Here is a 17,447-nt window from a genome sequence, read left to right on the forward strand (position 1 = left end):
GAAAGAGGGGTGTTTCTAACTGGGAACAGAGCACGCACTGTTTCAGATTACACACACACACACACACACAGTGAGAGGGAGAAAGAGAAAGAAAAGGAGAAAAAATCTCAGGGACTCCTTTCTTTTCTTGACGTTTAGTTGGGTTTATGGAGCCTGCGGGTCTGCAAAATGAAGCTCTCCGCTGTTGCGATAGTTCTCCTGACTAGGGCTTTTATTGGAGGTAAGGATGTGTGTTTATGTTGGCCTTTTAATATGCAGTGACGAAACTGGCAAAAATTGCTATCAGGGGGTACATGGTCAGTGAGATGATTTTTCAGATGACTGCTTCACGTTTGTCATACATGTCTTTATCTGCATAAAACTATTTAAGCAAAACTTTTAAACCTCGTTGACCTACTTTTACTCTATATTTGTGTATTTTTCTCCAGTGCATATTGCAAAATATGCCAGACTGCATTGTTCTGAACAGTCTTAGTTAAGCAACTAGGATTTTTTCTTTTTGTTTATGTCCAAATCTCTCTTGTGATGTGGTTTTTGAATTGAAAACAGAGCCCCGCTTGACCCCTGAGGGACTTGAGTAATTGGGACACAACATAAACATGACAAAGGCTTTTAACAGCTGGATACAATCTTGTTGTCGTGTTCCCTGCTCAATCCTCTAGTTCAAGAAGGCAGACAAATGTTTTCCACCTGTAGTGTCTGTTTGGCAGAGCATATTGAGCCCAGATGCATTCAAAATATTTTACACCCTTTAATGGTCATGGATTTAGGCCAGAATAGGAGATATCACAAATGAAGCTCCAAAGAAAACTGAAGGATAAATATCATTTATATTATACATTTTAAAAAAATTGCTATTTTTTTTTCTTTTAAGATTTCTTTTCATGATCTCTTTTATTTCTCTTCTGTATGCTCATTTAAATTAGGAATGACTTTCTTGGATCTAAATCAATATGACAGAATCAATTATACTCTATTTAATATAATACATTAGCAGTAATAATACAGAGAAACATGTGTTTTTTTTCCCCAGAGCTGAGTGCCGCTTTAAATGTGTCCGTCACCCCTGGGCCAGTCAGCATGTGTATGGAAGGAGACAACATCACTTTGTCCTGCTTAGTGTCTCAGAGGAAGAGAAGCAGCAGTGTCCTGGTGCTTCGTTGGCTCTACTTCCCCACTCCTGAAGACGAGCACCTCGTGGTCAGGATGGGCATGAAGAAAGCCAAGTATTACGGCAACTACAGCAAGCACTTTCCCCAGACAAAGTTCCACCTGTGGGAAGAAATGGACGGACAGATCTACCGTCTGCTTATCCTGAATGTGTCCCTGGAGGATGGGGGTAACTACACCTGTAAAGTGCAGGAAATACGGAAGCACAGAAACAAGTGGAGGGCCTCGTCGAATGGAACAGGGAGCATGGAATTAAGAGGTAACTTGACGATTTATTTATTAAATTATGCAAAATATAATGATGTACTCAGCCATTCAGAATATGAATTCTGAAGGCTAATGTTGTCTCAAATGAAACACTATTTTTTTTTTAAATATAGAAGCGTTCACCTTTTTCATTTGTCAAATGTGCATCCTCTCATTTAGTGTCCAAGCACCTAAATTAATTTTTCTTATTGCACATTACTTATTATACATATACTGAATGATTAATCACACATTGAAACCACATTTGCAACGTGTTTTGTTAGTTGACACGTCTGCCATTTTGACATTTTTGTCAAGCTAACTTTATGGCTCCTCTGTTTTGATGCATACAAAAACAGAACACTATGTACAATCTGGAAGTTCGGACTCTTCAACATTCAACTCACCTGAATTGTTCTCGTGAGACATTATGAGCCTCATTTATAAAATGTTGCGTAGAAACCATCCTACATTTGATGTTACGATCATTTCTCCAATGTGCGGACGTTTTTGGCTCAGAACAAAAAAAGCCTTTCAAAGTATACTCCATTTGATACCGTGCGTGAACACAGACTGTTGACACATGCACACTAGAAAGTTACATTTTTGTCCAGTGTATGTGCTATTTCTCTCCAGAGGTTATGACCGATACATATGCACCTTTTTAAACTAGATTAGCTTTTTTTTCTTAAGCCCTCTCACACTAGCGTGTCAACGTGGGCATTGTTGTTGCTGCGTCTTCTGTAGTTTATTGTTGTTGTTGAACCACCTCCTCCATTCCTTTTGGACAAATTAATTAGTGCAACAACAAAACAATGCAAGGCGCATTTGATTATGCATGCTTGGAAAAATTGCACAAGTAAGCAATCTGGAGTATCGGCGTTTAAAACTAACCGTTCAACTCAGAGCCTAGTCACTAGAGCCAGCGAACACTGTGGTTGAGTTGGATGTGGTGTAAGAGTGATGTCTTGCCACGGTCAGGGCTAACCACACGACAGCTGTTTCCTCCAGTTCACTAATCCTTCAGTACATCCAGCACAGGGTCAATTTCAATTCCACAATTAGTGACAAAGGTCATTGTTAGCTATTTGTAAACCTCTTTTACAGAGGGGATGGTCTGTCTTTTCAGAACATCACAAAAGAGTGACTATATCAGATTCACAGTGACATTACTCCATGTCAACGGTTCAAAGCCCTAATCCAAATAGTTTTAGAATGGTCCATAAAAACAAGAAAATGAGGCGTAAACGTTCCCATTTCTCACGTTGTAGCCTTTTCTTACATGCTAGCTTCGGTGTGTTTGTAAGTCTCAGGGTTCCACCTTCCACATATATACATCATTTTCACTCTAAATGTGTTTTGGGCCAACACAAACAGACCATGAGCCTGATAATGAGAGCAACCTGGACATGCTGTGGGGACAGAGCGAGGAGGCTTGGCAAGGATGCCACTGAAAACATTTACTCTGGCTGCATTATGAGTTTTCCTATGGTGTTCGGACAGCGAGAGGTCCCCAATGCTTCAGCGTCCACTGGATTAATCATCTGCCTGATAACCGGCAATTGCCTGATTCTAGCAACAATGAAGAGAACAAAGAAGTATTTGTTTGCACTTAAAGGGACAGTTCACTCAAAAAGAAACATTTTGTCATTATTGACTTTTGCATGCCGTATTGCATGCCGTATGACTTTCTTTCTTCCATAGAACACAAAGGGAGATGTTCTGAAGAATGTACTAGAGCTTTTAAACTTTAAAAAACATGCAAAAACACCATCAAATATCATTCATCAACATTTTATAAAAGTATTCCATAATACTTGTGTGTTTTGCTGTAAATACATCTTCTGAAATCACTTTGTGTGATCAATAGACTAAAATATACGTTTTTCCACTGATAATCTTCACCTTCAACAGTTTTTGTCACGATTTTGTAAACTGGATCAGTCGTTTTCATTTGAAAAGATCCAACTCAAAAGAATGATGCGTTCACAAATCATTGCTTCTCTCATGAACGTGCCAGTGAGAACTAGAGCAGATGTAAAGATTTTCAGTGCATAATAAATTACATTTCAATCTGTTCCTCGTGCACACAAAGCTATTATAGGTTTCAGAAGACTTGGAATATAGTGCACAAGTCATATTTCTTTTTTTTATGTTCCACTGAAGAAAGAAAGTCATATGGGTTTGGAATGACATGAGGGTGAGTAAATGATGACACAGTTTTCATTTTTGGATGAACCATTTCTTTAAAGAAGCTTTGTACCATTCAAAAAGTGAAGTTATTTATTATGCCTCATCATCGGCAATGAATAACCATTGCATTTTCCTTTGTATAGTTTTCTTTGTATAACTGATGCTTTAGAAGCTAAATTCTAAAAGTAACAAGTCTGTGAAATTTCTGTATATTTAAGCAGTTTATTTTGAGAAGAGAAAAACTGTGGTTTACTTTTTAAAACCACCACATAAAGTGCACATATAGCTGATGATTTATTTGAAGAAAAACACCAGCATATATCTCACTGATATAAAGATGTGGGTTTGAGGGATATAAGCAACAGAATATTACTGTAGGGTTTAGACAACCACAGATACCCCACTTTACCCCACTCCAATACAAGAAAAAAACAAGTGAAAGAGTAAACAAACAAGAGGCAATAAGGAAGGAAATGTAGGTCGTAGGTTGAATTAAACCGGGGAATTTGTTATGCACAACAAAACAATGTCAACTAGCTGAGATCCCTCATAAACATAGACCAAAGCAGGACTACAGAGCGGGGTTAACCACTTCAACCATCACTACAGCCACAGGGTCGGCCAGCAAATGACTTAATGCTTTTCCAAAACAAAAGCGGCACTCAAACATGCGCCGTTCCTCACCCGTTTGACTTCGGATGTAGTGTGCACTTTGTTCTCGAGTGTTATTGCACAGTGTTTCTGCGGATCTGAAAATGTGCTGAACCCTTCGGTTTAGCAGGGGTTTTATAGAATGGTTTTGACTTGAAAGAAAATGCAGATCAGATGTGTAACTGTATATCTGCTGTGGACAGAGTGTCCGTTTTTTTAAAAACGAGCTTCTCTCGAGCTCTGCTCTTGTGCCTTTCACTGCTCTAGTAATTAAGATAATGTAACAGTGTGTAATTTTAATATATATATTAAAAAAAAAAACTTTCTCCTTACTTAATATGCAGAGAGAACCATTTGTAGATTGATTTACCCTTCCATTACGGTTCTTTAGCATCTTAACCCTCGGGTCTTTAGTGACCTGGGACGTCATTCACTACCCACATCCTCAAACATTTTTTTCAAGTTAGACATCAACCTTCTTAGTATTCCTCAATCAATTCATTATAAACTATTTAACAAGAAAGAAATATATACAATTATAAAAGAATGCCTGTTTTACCATTATTTTTTTGGTAAAAATGACATAGGGTCACTAATGACCCGATGTGTGTAACAGTGCAAGTATATTTGTTCTCCACAACAATAATTGAATCTTTGATGACTGAATAAGTGCAATTCACCATTTTTCCACAAGGTGGCAATATCTGATACACAATGATGAAGTGACGTTTCACTCATAGTTACCGCAGACAGAAAACAAAAGATTAGGAAGTATCATCAGCAAAACTTGAAATGGCTCAGCGATTTACTGCAGAGCAAGTACTGAACGCAATCAAATATTAGTGTCACTGTCACTTGATGGTGGTTCTGGTGAAGAAGCTGTCAGCGATCAAAATATTGATTTTGAAGATGTTGAAAATGATAGTTTTTAGAATATATTTGAGGTTGTGAATATGGGCCAATGCTGGAAAATTAGCTCTGACGAGGACAGTGATGATGGTATGAAACATCTGCTCAAACTGAACCATTCCAAGCTCCAAAAGGAAACAAAATATGCTTTATTTGATTCTCCTGTAATTGTTACTCTAATATCAGGAGAGTTTTATATTATCGAGAAGGTAGAGATCCAGCCGTGTTAAATATAGATCCGGGTCGCTAAATACCCGAATATGTAATAATGATTGACGAAACATTCATGCATTTATAAGGGGTAAACTGCCCAACACAGCAACATTGACTCAAGCAATGGTATTGGGGCAGAACTATGTTTCTGGCTGACCATTGGCAGATGGAGGGAGTGTACAGGAAATTTCAAGTTTTTGTCATGCTAATGGAACACAAATAAGAAGGTTCTTGCTTACACTTTTTATTGCGTTTCATCATTCAATCATTTACATTTTATTGAGCTCATTTGAAGTTTTAACTATCTTACAATTATCTTTGAAAGTAATTCTCTCCAACAGCGCCCTCAACATCTGCAAGCAATTTCCCCTGACCTGTTTAAAAAATGCCATGCAGCAAGCATCGAACGAAGAAAACTTAAAGAATGAATGAGAGAAAGAGTATGATTTTCCATGTATTCTCAAAAAATCTGAACTTAGTTTCCCAATACTAACAGTAATTAATAGTAGACTAAGTTATTTAAACATTGATGTAATGCATGCTGAATGTATTAATAGCTGTTTATAAGCTTTCTGTGATAGATTTATTAAAGCCACATTTCTCAGGGTCAAAGGTTAAGTATTTTTAGAGGCCGCTAATGCAACTTTCTTTTAAACTAAATGTCCTTGCCTGGTCATATTGAAGCCTCATCAAGCACAACCCTGCAAAAAAATCTCCACAGTAAACAAGATGTTGGAGAGAATGACCGGGTTGTGACTTGACCCAAATTTTCAACATTATGATAATACAGAGATTTTCCCATGAACTTGGATTGTAAAATTGCAATACAAATGTTAAGTGCAATAAAATCCACAACAACCCAAACAAGTTTGCAATTAAAATAAATTTTTGCTCATAAGATGTTTTCTTTCTTTTTCTTTCTTTTTTAACTTTTAAACGCTTTTTTATTTATTTTTATTTTTACTTCGAATCCTTACAACCAGCTACATAAATGAAGTGTCATTTAAAATTGTAATGGCATTTTATTTTGGGCCAAGCACTGTCAAGTGTTAAGGCACCTATGGACCCTTTTCATGGACTAATGATTGAGTGTTTCCACAGTTATCAACATCGCAAATCTAATCTATTTTTAAATATACTTCGTGTTATATTACCTTGGCAGTAAATTGTAAAAAGCAAAATAACGCAGCTGCTGTTTCTAATACAACAGCTGAGGGAGTGACGGCAAATTTGACATCTTTCTCTCTTCTGACTGCTGTAATCAATCTCTCTATATATTTTTCCCTCTTTTGAAAGTTGTAGAAAACGCTATTGCGGATTTTTTTCTTTTGCTATTAGAGCAAATGCAAATTCAAAATTATATTTGCTTTCATCTCCCATTCACCGCTATAGAAATATTACCCGACTATGACAAATTCTGCTTCTGAGAACCCCGGAAATGAAATATGAAAAGGGTCCATTGTATCTGTTAGCTTTCTTTCTTCTTCTAGCATACTCTCTTGAGAAGGTGCTTATTTTAAAAAAGTACATTCTATATAGTATGAGTGTGTGTAGTATGAATGTAATCTGGATGTACTACATTCGCCATGTTGTCATTATAGTGACCTACCCGCTTCACTGCCATTCACAAATCCTCTCCCGTGGCCTCATGGGATAGTAAAGTGTTCATCATATGCGTACTTCAGAATTGGAAGTAATAGGTCATCCGGGTCCTTTTTGCCTACTCTTTTACGAGTACTTTGAAATCGGACATACTTCTTTTGTCACATACTGTTTTTCGCCTACTAAATAAGCCTGCGATTTTGGATGCAGCCTATATCTCCACAGCGCTTTAGCGTATTGAGACGAATATTGGTACACAAGCATGACTGAGGCAACATGCTGCATTTTGGCACAGCGCTACCTACTGGTCAGGAGACATGAAAAATAGCTTTATTTGCTTATAACTGAATGGTTTGCCCAAAAATCATAAAACTCTTTTAATTCAGTGTTTATTTGAATGAAACTGGTCTTTATAGATTCCTTGAGTCATACCAAGAACAATTATACCAATTATTCCATATTCGGTCGAACTTGCTGTCTGCCATTTCATTTTTTTTATTATTTTTTTGAAAAGCTACTTTTTCGAACACATCAACAAATTTGATGGCATGGTGCCAAGCTTATTTTGAGGCTATAAATCTGCAACGCTTTGGCATATTGACCTTAAACTTCATATGTGTCATTGTCTCCTCACACATCAATTTGGTAACAGTGCCACCTATGTCAAAGTGATGATTGTATTTGGGATTTTTACCAAATATATTCTAAAAATATCTTTAATTATGAATTGTTGCAGTTGCTCTGATGCTCCCAACAATGCTTGCATAACTCATGCCTTTTTTGTGGTTGGCCCTTTAATTGCAGCTGTATTTATGTCTCTCTTTCTCTTTCTCTCTCTTAATGTTTTCAGTACATCATATACCAAGCACAGGAAAAGCTGATGTCATATGGAGCATGTTTGAAGGTATGCTGTTGCCTCAATATTGTAATAAAATAGAGCTTGTTTATTGCAGTCTGGTGTATGGTCTCCGTCACTGATAAAGACACTGGCTTGGATCACAGTTTAGTGTTAGATAGCTTTTGGCTAGTGTGTTACATCTCCTCCCTTCTGGTGGAGAAAGACCAAACCAAATTCAACCAAGTGTGCTCACAGTGTTTGGTTTATTTTTGTGGTCAGCTTTGCCCAAGCTTTTATTGGAATAAAGATTCTTCCTTGGTTTATGACACTTTACAACATCTCCACTGCATTATTACAAAATAAAAAAAACACATTATTGTGAGTGTAATTCATAGTTTTAATAACATTTGTTAAAAGTAAGAAGAACGTAATACTGATTGTTGGAGAATGTTATCATTTGTTTTTTTTGCAGGGTTCACGCTCATTGTAATAAAGTGTTTACAGCGCATTATTTTGCTGTGATCTTTTTCAGATTTGTATCTGTGTGCTGTGCTCATCTGCTCTGTCGGTCTGGTCTGCATGCTTGTCTTTGCCATGACTATCACATGTCAGCACCTACAGCACAAACGAAGACTACGAGGTGATGAGCTTTTTACCCTAGAGTCCAAATTATTTACCCGATACTTTAACGATACAATGTCATCAGTGCAAAAATTCATTTCAAAATTGTACAATCCTGTTGTTCTTGTTATGTCACATAGATTATTTATTCATTTGTTTCTAATGTTTTTTTATGCTTGGTCTGTCTCCATCTAGCCAATTATTACCTTGTGAAGTGCCCAGAAAACAGGTAGACCTGGTTTACCACTGCTTTACTGTTATGTATGTACGACTGATTCTTAGATTGATTCTAAGACTAACATTGTTGTTTTAAATGTCCAGCTCAGGGGAGACCGTAACCAGTGTGTCCAGCTCCTCTCCTGCAATGCACAGAAAAGAGAAACGACACAAACCTCATCTCAGAGACGTCACTGAACCACTACCACCACCACAGATACCAGCTAAAGGTACATTGAAACACCATGTACTCCCTGGGTACATATTGTGATATCAAAAATATTGGGAAACATTGGTTATGCATTGGGTATCATGAACCAACAATTAATTTTTTACACTATTGCATTTATGCATTTGGCAGATGCTTTTGTCCATTGTAATTCACATTCATTCAATATACATTAATTACTGTTAATTTAACATTTAAAATGTATTAGTGAATGTAGAAATTAACATTAACCAAGGTTAATAAATGCTTGCTATTCCATTGACTAATGGTACACTATAGAACCTTATTGTATAGTGTTTCCAAATTTCGAACCCTTGAAAATATATATATTTTTCATATTATGTTTTCTTCGGTTTGTTTTCTAGCACCTGCACCAAGAAAACCACGTAGAAGCAAACTTTTAAAGCCACAACCTACAAAAATGGTAGGAATGCCGACTCTTATTGAATTCATTTTACATAAGAGCATTATTTGCTTTCATGCTAAAACGTTAAAAAGATTAAGTGATGCTGATATGGTTTCATAATTGTCCTAAATATATATCTTGCTAAATTACTTTTATGTTTTTCATAATTAATTTTGTACGTGTAATCTTTTTATTCACAATTTTAAATTTGCATCTAACAACGCACTTTCTTTAGCCTCTCAATTGAATTTTCACAGACTAGAAACATGCAAGAGGGAAATAATGTAGCTTTCTCATAGAGCTCTATGTTCGCCACAGTTATTGCTATACCTACCTCCATTTATGGGTGTTATAATTTTATTTACTATTATTGCTTTCCAAAGCGTGATTATTTATTTAACATGGTTGATTCTTATTAGATTAGTTTCCAGGGAAATAATCACAGAAATGCAGAAAAGCAGCAAAAAAAAAAGAAAGAAAATGCTTTAAGATCCAGCATTGTGTTGTGAAATCCGTTATAGATCAGACATGTTTAAATGAGTGTAATTGATAGGGTATCGGAGGACATGAATATGTCTGTGCTTCTGCTCTGTCCACTTGCGTTGTTTGCATTCCCTTTTTAGAAGTACTTGCTTTGTCCATCTGAAATATCTGCTTATCAGATGAAGTGCTTGTTCCTACTTGAGACTCCTAATTACATCCGTCTACGAACAATCCTAAAATTATACCTATAATTTCATGTTGTTCTGTCTGACCCCACATTCCTCAGTGAATACTAAACACCCCTTTTAGACCTCTGACCACATACTGTAGTGTTCATATATCTGAAACGCCCTGTCTTCGCTCTTCTCGCCCTCAAGCCAAGGGTGGTAGAGGACAGTCTGACATACGCAGAGCTGGAGCTGGTGAAACCGAAGCCTGAGCTGAAAACAGACTCCACTGGATGTGCACAACTTGAGCCCGAAACACACTGCACGGGGACTGTTTACGCCCAAATACTTTTTGTGGAGAAGCGAGTGTAAATATGTATATTAAGAGTTTCATACCAAAAATTATTTATGAGATTGTTTGAAATATTTTTTACCTACAGTACATACTGATGTTCTGGTATTTCACATGTACTAGTATAACTCTGTAATACAACAGCAGCATTTTCTTTTGATATATTTGGGCACATTTATGTACCTCTAGATTTAAGACCTTGCTTTCTTTAAGCAAAAAGAAAGGATTACATAATGGATTTAACTCCAAACGTGCATAATTTGACTATGCAATTTTGTAAAATATGTAACAATTTTATTTTTTGCTATGTTGAAATAAAGATTTCTCCTCTAAAAGCAGAGGATGATACAGAATGAGCTAAAGAGCACAATTTATTGTCTCATTTACGTCCGCTTAAACAGGCAGTCATAACGTATTGTGTATTGAAGCATATCAAAGACTATTTAACCCTCTGATGTAACCAGAATAACATTTATAACCTTCTTTCCATAACTGAAAATACGCAACTGTAGTGTGTGTTAGATCATTTCAATTCAGCTTGACTGTGACTATTTATAAAAAATTATGTGTTTTTACTATTTTAATGCATAATATTTGTGAACAATAATTGTTATTAATAATACATATTTTTATATTTATAAAATGTTTAAATTATAATGTGAATTCTATATATTTTAGGGCTGTCAAATTAATTAATCGCGAATAATTGCATCTGACATAAAAGTTTGTGTTTATATAATAGGCTATGTGTGTGTGTGTGTGTGTGTGTGTGTGTGTGTGTGTGTGTGTGTGTGTGTGTGTGTATATATATATATATATATATATGTGTGTGTGTGTGTGTGTGTATGCGTTTTTGTGGATGTATGTGGATGTGATTCATCAGTTTGACAGCACTAAAAATAAAATGTATATTACAAATATAAACATTTAGAATTAGAAACAGCAATAGGGTAATATTGCAATAGCAATAGAGCAGTAAAATACTAAATATATTTAGCATTATATATATATATATATATATATATATATATATATATATATATATATATATATAGCATTTGCTATTTAATGTGCATATATAGCCTATAAAAAAAATTGATAATAATAAAATCTGTAATATTTTGTAATTCAGTAGTGCTCATAATTTATTATGTTTATTATGTTTTATAACAGCTAAAAGCTCTATCTACATAATTAGGTTTGGACAAGTTATTATTATAAGCATGAAGCCGTTGATACAATGCACATCCTGTCCTCCGTTCTTGAGTTTAGTCTGTCTCTCTTTTTCTCAATCTCTCCCACAGCTAAGAACCAGTGACTGTGATGAACCCTTTAATGGTTACATTTATTAAAATCATACTAATTGTAATCATGCTTAATAATTAGCTTTACAGTGCATTATAATTGGGTTAGGCTACAAGATGGTTCTGCCTAGGTGCTATAATTTATTTGATTTAATTATTCAGAAGAGCCCAAATGGTTTGACATTTAATATCATAAAATCAGCGACGTATTAAAATTGAGATGGCTATTGTCTTTTCAGAAGGTCATTTGCTTCTCTTCGTGAGATATACGGTGATTATTTTCCAGTCTATTAAGCGCCTCTACTTAGCACAATTAGCCGCATGCACAAAGGTTAAAGAGAGCGACTCTCCCCCCTTCCTCTTCCTCGTGGTCACAGCGCATATTAATGAGCAGATGCAGCGTGAGAGAAGGAGAGAAGGATGGCAGAGAGGGAGTGACAGTGACAGAGCGTGATACAGTTTCTCCTGCGCCCTCAGCTCTGGATCTATCTGAAACATTAGCGTCAAGCGTAAACACAGCTATACTCTTCATCAAACCCTGCCTGTGTCGTCTCATCTGAACTTACGATGGTCTTCTGCTGCCCCGTTTTGTTTTTGCTCTGCAGGAGTGCCCGAGCATTTTCTGACCGGGTCTTCTCAGAGAGAGAGAGAGAGAGGCCTCATCTCTGCTGTTTTGTATGAATACGTGCAAATGTTGCGAGCACAAAACCCAGAACAAAGCAAGAATTTCAACTGTTCTCAAGGGAGAGAAATCCACAAACACAGTTTACCACAGAGATGCTAACATATAAGGCCATCAAAAGCTGGGCAAATTCATCTGCTCTCAATTCTGTTGTGTTTTTGACAACACCCTTCCTTGACTAAATAAGGCAGCAAAAGCAAAAAAAAAAAAAAAAAAAGAAAGAAAAGAAAAGAAAAAGCGCATTTTTTCACCGCTCCGAGCTGCAACTTCAGCAAAAAAGCAAGAGTCTGTGATTATTTACTCGCGCTCATGTCATTCCAAACCCATATGTTGTTACTTTCGCGGAGAAACTCCAAAAGGGCAGAAACTGAAGGATTTTACAACGCTCTTTTCCTCACAGTGACATATAGGGAAGATACAGAGTAACATTATTTTACTCGGGTCGGTCATAAAAATAAAAACCAGCACAATCCAATGACCCGCCCACTGTATGGGGTATGGACCCTTCACAGACTGTAATACGCGTTTTAACTGTCATCAGCATCGTAAAGTATTTTTATTTTAAATATTTGATTCTATTTTAAATGTATGTACGTTTATAACACTTTACTTTTATTTTGTATTATATTACATTTGCATCAAATTACTAAAACCAGTTAACGCTGCTGTGGGTGTGTTTCTAAGACAGTGGCTGTGATTGACTGACGGTAAAATTGACATAGGCCTATTTCTCTCTTCTGACTGCCGTTATCAATATCTCTATTTTAATAACTCTTTTTGAAAGTTGTGAAAACACTATTGTGGGGTTTTGCTGGGGCAAAAAAATAAAAAAATATATAGCCTATATATATTTAATGTAGTCTTTCATTCTCCGCTATAGAAGTTTACCCAACTATGACTTTCGCTTATGAGAAACCCGGAAATGTTAAGGTCTCGGCCTCCTTTTCCATACATTCCTGTCAAAAATTAAATATGCCACTAAATTATAGTCTATGATTCTGATTGGTCAATCGCACCATCCAAAGGTCCTGGCATTTACGAATATTCACTGTTGTAGGCCTACAGTAGCCTACTTGTCCATAGCAAACGCTAAAACTGCCACTATTTCATGCCTCTCAGTGAAGGGCTGATATGTACACTTTGTGAAATATGATGTTTTGTATAAAGATATACATATACTACATATATGTAGTACATACAAGTACATATACTGTTCAACAAGTTAGCTTGTATATAGTCTAATATACAGAGGCCTACACAAAACATAGTATACTAGTATAGCATCTTACATAGGCCTACTATCTTACTGCAGTGAATACAGTGGACATTAATATTTCTTTATTTTACGCATTTTGAGAGCAAGTTTACATTACATTAAAGGGTTAGTTCACCAAAAAATGAAAATTCTGTCAGTAATTACTCACCCTCATGTTGTTCCAACCCCGTAAGACCTTCGTTCACCTTCGGAACACAAATTAAGCTATTTTTGATTAAATCTGATAGCTGGATCACTCCTCCATAGGCTTCTAAGACACTATAACTTGCTGGCTCAGAAAATGTATTAAAGAGATCGTTAATAATAATGCACGTCACCACGTATCACACACATGACCAGCGTCGGCCAATAGTGATCCTAAGTGGTGACGTGCAACACAGACGCGCTGCGCTATTACACTACGTGAAAAAACTCGAGGCCTAGAGAGAAGGAAATGAATAGTGGAATAAAGTCGTTATTTTTTTATTTTTTGTGCGCACAAAAAGTATTCTCGTCGCTTTATAAACTTAAGATTGAGCCACTGTAGTCACTTGGACTATATTAACGATGTCTTTAATACAAGTTATAGTGTCTTAGAAGCCTATGGAGGAGTGATCCAGCTATCAGATTTAACCAAAAATATCTTTATTTGTGTTCCAAAGATGAACGAAGGTCTTACGGGGTTGGAACAACATGAGGGTGAGTAATTACTGACAGAATTTTCATTTTTGGGTGAACTAACCCTTTAAATCCAATCACAGTGGAGATATAACCTCATGAAATGGTTGATCTCAGATTCCCACCCCTGTTTTCTTTATGGGCCGACCCCCATCGCTGGATTATTCATGCTGCTTAATGATGACTATTAGGAGAAGACAGTCTCCAAAGGTTGGAGGGGAGCAACAATTAGCCCTCTTCCCCAGAGAGGGAAGTGGAGCGTGGCCTGGTGGGAGTTCCCAGTAATCACAGCTCTTTCCCTGCTGTCCGCCTGCTTGAGAGATCCAGACTCGGACTCACTCATGTGCCAAAGAGACTCTTAATACACAGCAAAGTTACACATCTGGACAGCGGAAGACCAGAAGCTTTTTCTGCTGTTCTGTTCAACAAGTTAGCTTGTATACAGTCTAATATACAGTATATAATATAATAAATACATTTATAACATATAATTATGAAAATAAGTATATTAAATAATTATACTTTCCACATTGCAATTTTGTTGTAAAAGCTTGTTGTTCTGCATGCAGTGACCCATATTCTTAAACTTAATGGACATCTGTGTTGATTCTATGAATTTAACTACTCCAGCAGCCCTGACAACTACCGAAAACATTACATCAACTGCTGAATGCTGCCAGGGGACCACATGTACAAACGGACAATTCACAGAAAGCTTATATTCGCTAGCATTCCTATATAATAAACATGCTCGCTCATTCATTAAGGATGTCAGAAAATACAGGCTATTATTAATCGCGGCTGCAAGTAAAACAGAAGCGTCATTCAAGGTCATGACTAAATGATGCTATTCAAATCATAAGATTCATTAATATTCCTGGCATCTTTAGCAGATGATGTTACACATTTACACTTTATGTGTTTGAAGACATCTGAGAAATTAATCAGATTAAATATGCATTAGTGGGTTAAATAGATATATTCTCCTGATGATTTTTATTTATCAAAATTGATCAAAAGTCAAATAAATTCAGTTCTTTCATACATTCTATTAAATCACAGAATTTTAAATAAAATGTATCACAATTTTGCAGCACAACTGTTTCCAACATTGATAAGAAATGTTTATTGAACATATATAAAAATGGAAAGTGTTAGCAACTATACAGTCTATGGTTAGCAATAATAATCCTTCACACGGATAAAACAGCATATCGCTGTTGTTTCCTATATGCCATAATTTTGTGGCATTTATTTCAGAATTCCCCACATCATGGAATGCGTGTAAATGCAGCTTTACAAATCCGCACCCTCTATGACGGGAACCCGGGGCACGTCGCCAATGGAAACTCTGACTCTAATTGGCTGAAGAGGGGTTGATTCAGCCCTATCAATAACTGCTGCTTTACAAAGCACACATATCCATTCAGTATGTCCACCAGTGTAATGTTAAGCAAAAATATGAAATGGCACACTTTGAAACTCCAGCATACCGGTGTTTATAAAATAAACATTACTTTGGCTTTCTGAGAGTCCAGCGAGAGGAAGAGAGCTACCATACAATAAAACCGATACACCAAATGGGCCTAATTTTTTATTTATTTTTAAATGGCATCATCTTTCATTTCTTAAATAAGCAGTGTTGTGTTTCCGGCCCTGGCCAGCGAGCCTCACCCAGTCCAAGAAAGAATGCGTCATCCCTGTAATTCACCAGACCCAGAGTGGGTCTCCTGAAGTCAGCAGTCCTGCTGGAAGTGGTGAGAGCAAAGTGCATACGTAGGCAGCTCTTAAGCTGGACTCTCCGCTGGCATTCAGCTGCAGTTACTGACTGACGGAGGATTGATTGATCCTAGCTCTCGCAGGACCAGCTGTACACCCTGCCCCAGGCATCACCTACCAGCAGCGTGCCATGCGTTCTGAAATCACATTCAAATGATATCTTCAGAAGAATCTTGACTTCAATCCTGCACTGAATCATTTCAAAAAGGAGAGCTTTCAGACCACATTTTGGTCTGTCGTCAATACCTGGATATGCCCAGAGCCGTGATCGCAGGGTTATTTTTGCAGCGTCGCCGAGAGGCGGCCTGGTTGCGGTTCAACTCTCGGCAGAGCACCAGGTGTCTTTCCCACTTCCACGAGCTGCTGTCTAAGAAAAGCAAAAGCAAGAGTGAGATATGAGACAGAGATTATTTATGGTCAGCATGTTGCTAAATTGAGAGAAATACATCTAATATAAAGCCTTCACTGTTACAACGAGTTCCCCCAATTTAATTTAAACGTGTTGATACTTACACGCGCTGACGCTGTGCTGTAACCAATGTGTACCAAATTGGATTTGGTTATTATTGCTTTCTAAATTGCATGCCTACATCAGCAAAATTGCTCATCAGTGTTTACAGGCTGTATGTTTAATAACTTTGCCCCATAATTCCTCGCAGCTAGCCCTAATGCGTCGCACAAAACAGTAGATCATTATGAACTTTTCTTGCGGATCGCTCAAAACCGAACCTCCGGCTGAGTGTCTGTACTATCACACTTAAGAACACACGTAATCCGATTTTTACGGCGTTTTTGAAGGATGTCTAGTATTTGGTCTGGCTATTTAATTTCAAACATTACTTGTGTATTAGAAAATAACGATTCTCGTGACGTCACAAAGTACATTGTTTTCCAATATTCTGAGCGAGCTCCTGTTATTTCATGCTGGCCATTAAGGAAGCTTGTGGGTTATACCGCTCCTATGGCCGGAGGCGAGAGCAAAAGCGCATATTCACGCTCTTGTTCAATTCTGCACTTAAGGTGAAGTGTATTAGTGTTACCTGCTTCCTCAGGAGCTGACGACAAAACATGCCCTTGAGACACCGAGCACTCCTCATGTCCAGGTAATTGTACTCTAGTATATTCAGTCTTCCATATCTGGAACAGAACCACACGGTTAATGAAAAAAAGAGGGGAAACAATCGAATGCAATTGAAGCTATATTCATAAATCAAATCTGCCGGCCATTGATGTCGCAGGTCCAGGCTCCAATTGATGCCTAATTTAAGAAGCATTTTGATTTAATAACTGCTCTTACCTCATCTAAACTGAGCACATGTAACTATTAATGCTTCAGTGGGACTTCTCAGCCAAGCCTGTGAGCCCCATTTCAATATCCCAGTTACCATATTTTAATATTTTTTCAGCTATATTACCTGACTATTAAGCAGGAAAGACTACAGGAGAGATTTAT

At 37.0% G+C, this 17,447-nt stretch overlaps 2 protein-coding genes across 4 annotated transcripts in view; one reads left to right on the top strand and one right to left on the bottom strand.

The window, feature by feature from the left end:
- vstm4a (V-set and transmembrane domain containing 4a) lies at positions 1 to 10,662 on the top strand. The gene is made up of 8 exons (XM_084391141.1): positions 1 to 220; positions 1,034 to 1,429; positions 7,835 to 7,888; positions 8,355 to 8,462; positions 8,639 to 8,672; positions 8,765 to 8,889; positions 9,254 to 9,312; positions 10,155 to 10,662. The coding sequence occupies exons 1-8, from the start codon at positions 169 to 171 to the stop codon at positions 10,314 to 10,316; spliced, it is 990 nt and encodes a 329-aa protein (XP_084247267.1). The 5' UTR covers positions 1 to 168; the 3' UTR covers positions 10,317 to 10,662.
- A 4,655-nt stretch (positions 10,663 to 15,317) lies between these two features.
- Positions 15,318 to 17,447, bottom strand: part of wdfy4 (WDFY family member 4) — a 53,705-nt gene continuing 51,575 nt past the window's right edge. For all 3 annotated transcript variants that reach the window (XM_084391987.1, XM_084391985.1, XM_084391986.1), the window contains 3 exons: positions 17,035 to 17,131; positions 16,241 to 16,361; positions 15,318 to 16,131 (listed from right to left, as the gene is read on the bottom strand). In XM_084391987.1, coding sequence (XP_084248113.1) covers positions 16,065 to 16,131; positions 16,241 to 16,361; positions 17,035 to 17,131 — 285 coding nt within the window. In that variant the 3' untranslated portion in view covers positions 15,318 to 16,064. The remainder of the gene's footprint in view (positions 16,132 to 16,240; positions 16,362 to 17,034; positions 17,132 to 17,447) is intronic.

Source organism: Rutilus rutilus (genome assembly GCF_951802725.1).
Source record: "Rutilus rutilus genome assembly, chromosome: 20".
Classification (NCBI taxonomy): domain Eukaryota; kingdom Metazoa; phylum Chordata; class Actinopteri; order Cypriniformes; family Leuciscidae; genus Rutilus; species Rutilus rutilus.

Bases quoted from the DNA above. Each gene is read 5' to 3' on its own strand.
- vstm4a (XM_084391141.1), top strand. From the start codon at position 169: ATGAAGCTCTCCGCTGTTGCGATAGTTCTCCTGACTAGGGCTTTTATT. The intron at 1,430-7,834 runs GTAACTTGACGA...TAATGTTTTCAG, and splicing joins AGGGAGCATGGAATTAAGAG to TACATCATATACCAAGCACA. The intron at 9,313-10,154 runs GTAGGAATGCCG...CTCGCCCTCAAG, and splicing joins AGCCACAACCTACAAAAATG to CCAAGGGTGGTAGAGGACAG.